The sequence below is a fragment of the Pterocles gutturalis genome, unplaced genomic scaffold, assembly GCF_000699245.1.
Source record: "Pterocles gutturalis isolate BGI_N339 unplaced genomic scaffold, ASM69924v1 scaffold1518, whole genome shotgun sequence".
Lineage (NCBI taxonomy): Eukaryota > Metazoa > Chordata > Aves > Pterocliformes > Pteroclidae > Pterocles > Pterocles gutturalis.
In genome coordinates this window covers 1-6204 of record NW_010125200.1, presented here as the reverse complement: position 1 = coordinate 6204, position 6204 = coordinate 1, and the positions used below count along the sequence as shown (strand labels likewise).

General features: G+C 53.5%; 1 protein-coding gene across 1 annotated transcript in view; it reads right to left on the bottom strand.

Annotated features, from left to right (window-relative positions):
• Window positions 1-5877, bottom strand: part of LOC104465418 (TNF receptor-associated factor 2-like) — a gene marked incomplete at its 5' end in the record, with an annotated part of 11399 nt that extends 5522 nt beyond the window's left edge. The window contains 5 exon segments of the mRNA XM_010078453.1: window positions 1-2; window positions 4-308; window positions 1003-1077; window positions 2688-2759; window positions 5714-5877. The exon segment at window positions 1-2 is cut by the window's left edge and continues 41 nt beyond it. Coding sequence (XP_010076755.1) covers window positions 1-2; window positions 4-308; window positions 1003-1077; window positions 2688-2759; window positions 5714-5877 — 618 coding nt within the window.
• Window positions 5878-6204: the final 327 nt, after the last annotated feature.

The window sequence follows — 6204 nt, the reverse complement described above, 5'->3', positions numbered from 1 at the left end:
TAGGCTTCAGCTGTCAGAGACCCTCTTTCCACCTCCCGATTGAGCACGCAGACAATGTTCTCAAAGGTCACCGTTTTCCGCTCAAGGGCCTCACATCTTCCCAAAAGCTCCAGGGACCTGGAGACCTCCGGCTCTGAGCACAGAGAGTTTGCCCCTAGCAGCGGGGAGTTGTTTTGTGAGGAGGGAAGGGCAGGAAGGGGCTTCAGGTCTCCAGACCCAGCCTTGAGGCTGAGCACAAAACTCAGCAGCATGTAGAGATGCTCTGCCAAACACTTGCTTTCGTGTTCTGGGAGCTTTTCATTTTCCACCTACATGAAAAGAAATACACCCCCTGTTCAGTCCACCCATGCTGTCATCATCCACACAACAAATTCCTCCTCTTGAGGTCACTATGTTAGCTTTAAATTATAAAGGGGAAAAAAACAAAGGAAGATAGTTAAAAATCTGGTTTGTGGGTGGGGGTGGGTTTGTTTTGTTTTAGAAACGCTGCCATCGCACACAGTGACGGATGCTTAACCTTTTCCCAGCTGTTCCACGCCGCCTTCCTCCACGACTTCCCCAAAAGGGCTCTGTCCCATGTGCGGAACGGCACCAAAGGATGCAGCCACACGTCATCTCCCCGAGGAGGGATTTATATCAACACCACCAGTAGGAGCTGGGAAAACTAAATCACATGGAAAAATACGGCCTGGCCCAAGCTCTAGCAGGAGAGAAAGACACCAGACACCCAGTTCTGTGCTCACAGCTGAAAGCACCGTCAGCCCCAGAGCCTCAAAGCACTCGGGGTGTCCCGCAGGAAGGAGGTTTCCTTCCGCATCGTGTTCACTCTCTGGATACCCACACTCCGGGCAGCAGGCGGTGTTAAGCTCCGTTTGCAAAGGGTTGGAAACACCACTTTACTCAAACACCTGTACGCAAACATCTCGCACAGTCTGGGCACCCGCAGCTCGCAGGTTCACTCTGACACTGTCCCGAGATAAACATCAGTGGACGAGCCCTTACCACCTCAGCACATCCGACCACCTCAAATCTGCAAGGCACCTTAGATCTGCCACAGCTCTTCACGTGGTCCCGAAACTAGAAAGGAAGGCAGGCAAGGTTAGATCTGATGTGGCCCCATCTTGCTGAGGTCTAGGAAACCGAAGATGATCTCAAGAACACCCAAGCCACCGCTCATCGCTGCCTGCCAGAGGCGTGACTGTCACCGCCACACAAACGTAGCACGTGGGAGGAAGTTTGACTCCTTTTTCTGTTGACAGCTGGGAGGGCTCGCTTCTCACCTGCACATGCATGAAAGAAAAAGCTGCCAGCACAGGTTACAGGCGCTGAGCAAAGCCTCCCTGAGGGTGGAGGAAGGGGCGGCCTCAGCACAGCCCTACGGAACAGGGAGACATTTCATTCTGTCTGCACTTCACATAACCCCGGTCGGGACGTGCCACAAGCCGGTATTTTTACTTCCAGCTAAGCATTACAAAATTGAGAACAAAAAGCTTTCCTGCGGTGCCGTCCAAGTATTTACAGCAATGACTGCAGATCCACCGGTGCCAGGGCAGATGCTCTGCGGGGTCCAGCACCCCCTCGCCGGGGTGCCCACCGACACCACACCTCGGCCAGCAGCTGCCGTGAAGAACCAAGGCCAACGCTGGACATTTCGACAGAGAAATGCCACTAACCCCCAGCCACCAAGACAGCTCAGTTGGGTTCCCCCCGGCGTATGATTACTGCTAAGAGGCACTGGCGTACTGCGATACACCGCTCATCAGCAGGGATCTGTTCTGAACAACAGATTTAACACCTACATCTGCTACAACATTTGTCCACTGAAACTGTTTTTAAACCACTTTCTTAAAAGCTTCTAGGTCCATCTGGCCTGCTTAATGAGTCAGGTTCCTCAGAGTTACAACGGCTGCAGCTCATCAACAGAAGTTTGGAGAGAGATAAAAGAGGGAGTTAACATCTCAGTGAAGGATAGATCACCCATGGGAATCCTCCAAGCCTGGTCTCTGCCGGGCTCCAGCTTCAGCAGATCTGTAACCCAGGATCCCAGCACAAAGTCCTTCACTGGGCTGCCCATTTTGAAGAGCTCTTTGCTCATCTTTTTGGTGCTGCTGTCCCCCCTGCCCTGCGCTACAATGCCCTTTGCAACAGCGCTACTAAAAATATTTGCCCGCAGCAGGCAGGACGGTTTCAGATGAACATACTTTTTGAAGATGTTTCCCAAAAGTTTCATTTTCAGACTTTTGAGCCTTGCCCCAGGAGCCAGCAGCACGGAGGCCTTACAGACATGGATTCCACTACATGATTAATTAGAAATAAATTGGTTTAGCTGAAGATGGGCTCCCTTTCCCTAACTGCAGCAGTGGTTGATATCGGTGCTTTACACAGAACTTTAGTACCCTTTAAAGCCAGGAGCGTGCTTTTCCTGTGGAGGCTCTGCACCCAAACACACCACTCACGGGAGGCGGCGGCTGCAGCACGAACCCAAAACTACGAGTGCTGATGAGCCACGTCCACTCGCACCCTACCAATGTATGAGCCACGTGGAAAGGTCACATCTGTACTAACAGCTGCCACTTAACTGCTTTCCCCGCTCCACTTTCTAACAGTCCCAGTTTTCTGCCCGGCTCCACCCATCAGGGTCCCAAATGCCACCGCGGCACACGGGTCACCGGTGGTCGGATAGATACCTTCTCCCTTGGGATCTTCTTCCCGCAGCCTTCGCACGTCAGCGGAAATTCAGGGCAGACTTCGTCATGAGCCTGTAAGAGAATCAACAGGATAATATCTGGACCTCGAAATAAAAGCTCCAATGAGGTTATTTGATGAGTACAATTCACCAGGGGTAGTTTTACAGGTTATTACAGAAGAGTGCTGTATTCTACCAACGTATACCCAAATCTTGGTCATGCTGGTAACTCCGCATGCTGACTGATTTGTGTGATCTCCAGGCTGTCAGAATTTTGGGTGCCTATGTTGCCTCAGCCTCCACTGAAAAGCTGCTATAATCTTTTAAAAAGTCAAATTACTGCTTTGATGGACAAGATAATCAACAGGAAGCTCTATTTCTGGCTCTGCCAGGAAAATACATGTTCGGGCAGGTTGAATGAAGTAAGCCACTATCTCAGCAAGATAATTTGTATAATTTTTCCACTGCAATGGTTATCAGTCAGCTGAAGTATGAACGCTTAGCCTACTCATCACACCCAGGGCTGAGCTGTCCGACAGTCTCTTCACATTCGAATCAGAAGACCATTTCTCAACCAGAAGGAAAAAATAATTTTAAACTGTTTCATTTAGTAGCCCTTGCACTCACGCATGCACCCCTGCAGCAAGAGCACACACAGTCTGGCAGCCCGAGAACATGAACAAAGCACGGGATGGTTTGGGTGGGAAGGGACCTTAGAGACCACCCAGTTCCCCCCCCTGCCATGGGCAGGGACACCTCCCACTAGCCCAGGTTGCCCAAAGCCTCATCCAGCCTGGCCTTGAACCCCTCCAGGGATGGGGCATCCACAGCTTCTCTGGGCACCCTGGGCCACTGCCTCACCCCCCGCACAGGAAAACATTTCTTCCTCACATCTCATCTCCATCTCCCCTCTTTCAGCTTCAAACCGTTCCCCCTCGTCCTGTCCCTGCACCCCCTGATCCAGAGCCCCCCCATCTCTCCTGTAGCCCCCTTTCAGCACTGGAAGCTGCTGGAAGGTCTCCCCGGAGCCTTCTCTTCTCCAGGCTGCACACCCCCAACTCTCTCAGCCTGTCCTCGCACGGGAGCTGCTCCAGCCTCGGCCCATCTCCGTGGCTCCTCTGGCCCCGCTCCAGCAGCTCCGTGTCCTTCTTACGTTGGGGCCCCAGAGCTGGACACAGTAAAACGATCAGGGCCACATGGCACTCTGTCCTCAGCAGATGCCAGGACCAGCAACACCAGCTAAATTGAGAATGCTGGAACGTGCCTCTGCCTCCTGTGCCACTTCCCCACTCCCTAAACCTTGGCTTTACGCACCCAGCAGTTGAAGTGAGGTATTGTAAATGCCATGAACATGCAGTTCAAAATTCAGATGAAAATACAAGTGCACTGAAGGATCATGCCATGGTAGTAACAGGAAAAAAAACCCAGAAGCATTTATAAAGTAGCCATCTGAAACCAGATGCTTTGAAAACCTGTTCACATGTATTCTTCATTAAAACGAGTTACTATCAGGGAGGGGGGACGGGCAAATCTAAATACTGTTACCACATCAGAAACTGGAAAGTGAAACCCATTAGTGGCTCAGCTTTGGCTTCTTAGTTACTCTCTCCTTTCTATACCTGAGATCTTTCTATACCTGAGATGAGTAATGAGAGCCAAAGCCTCGCTGCGCTGTCCCTGGAAGAGTGACCCGCAGCTGGTGTGGGTGGCTGGGCAGTGGCACCGCTGCCTGCGAGGGGACAGAGGAGGCAGAGCGCCTGCCCACTCGGAGCGGCTGAATCCTTTCTTCTACCCACCTACTGCTCCCATGTTCTAGAAACACCAGATAGCATCTTCCCCACGCCCCGTGAAACGCTGGCATGAGAACAGACGGTCTGGCTGAAGGACGGGAACTTCACTGCAGAGGCAACTATCTAAAAAGGGAATATTTACAACTTCTGTCTGCCCGTGCCCACGTGCTAGGCGTGAAACTACCGCCCCCTCTGCGCTCCCCACGCCCCAGCATTTCTCTTCCATCCCACTCTATGCTACCCTGCACGCAGGAGAAGGGAACCCAGCCCCACCCAGCTCAGCTGAAAGTGCAGCCGGTTCGTATGTAAATCAAGACGCCCAGAAGCATTAGCTTTAACCACCACATATCCAAACATTTTTGTATAAACAGTTTCAGGCTCTTCTGGAATCCCCTGTTCCTTCCCCCGCCATGCGGGTGTCTGAACAGAGGGACGGTATCGCTGCTGGGAGAATCCACCCCACGCCGGAGCCCAGAGCGCAGGCTGGCACCGGAGCCACTCGCAGGAATGGGGCAATCCTCCCGTCTGCACCTTTCCCACACCCACATCTGCAAGCTTCTGCAGCAGGGATGAGCATCTCTGACACCCTGGCATCCGCCAGCAGCATTTTGGGCAGCTTGGGAAAGGCACTGCTGTGAACCGGGCTGGGGAGAGCCCGGTCGCTCTGCCAGAGTGAACCTGTGGAAACCAAACCAAACCGGGGCTGGAGGGAGGCGATGGCAAGGGAAGAACTAAAGAAGCCAACAGTCTGGCTCAGACCCTGAGGCTGCTCTCCGGTTACCTCAGCGCTGATTTCTCACCCACCAGCAGTAAACTGAGGCACGAACCAGCCTGCAGCATCCACCAACAGGAAAATCAAACTGGGCAGTGACCAGCCTGCACAGCAACACCGCAACTAAAACCAAATCTGCCGATTGATCCACACATCGATTTCACCCCCTAAAAATAAACCGCGAGAACCCAGCAGCAGCCTGTGCATCACACGCCCCCAGCAGAACAGGCGATTCTCTGGTAGTCTGTCCGGGAGACGAGAAAACCAGACACCACCGCCGCCTTCGGGGCAGCCTGCGAGCCCTCCCTCGGGGCGTGGGTGCTGGGGGTCACCTCTGTGGCCACTCAGTCCTCCAGCACCTCCTGTGCTCCAACGGGCTGTACCCGAGCTGCAGAGCCCTCCTCCCCTTGCCTGCAGGCCTGCCAGCAAAGGGGGACGCCTGTGCGCACGCTGAAGCTCTCCTACCTCAGTATCAGGAAAGCAGAGAAGCCATCTACAGCGTCTGCAGTGGAGGTTTCTCTCCAGGCGCTCCCAGGATCGTCCCCTTACAGCCCAAGCACAACCGGCTGCAACGGGCCGTTCCCCTCCCAGCAGCTCTGCGACAGCAAGGGCAGCACGCTGCAACGCAGCTGTGCAGAAAAGCGCAGGCACAAACGGGGAAAAAGTGGGTTTTACTAGCAGCTTGGAGGATGCAACAATTGTTTCCTAAGGAAGGCCGGGATGAGCTGCTCTGCTGCGCCCGCCTGAGGAAGACAAAAGGGAAAACTGCAGTTTAATCTGCTCGCTCTTTCACCTCTCAAGGCATTGCTAAACTTGACTTGAACTATGGAAAAGCCAACTGCTGAGAATTATTATCCTCGTACTGTGGTGGCGGAGCAGGAGGTGCACCTGTCCCCAGCTGCGCTGCTCAGAACCTGCTGTATCGTGGACACGCTGGAGGGAAGGGATGGCACCCA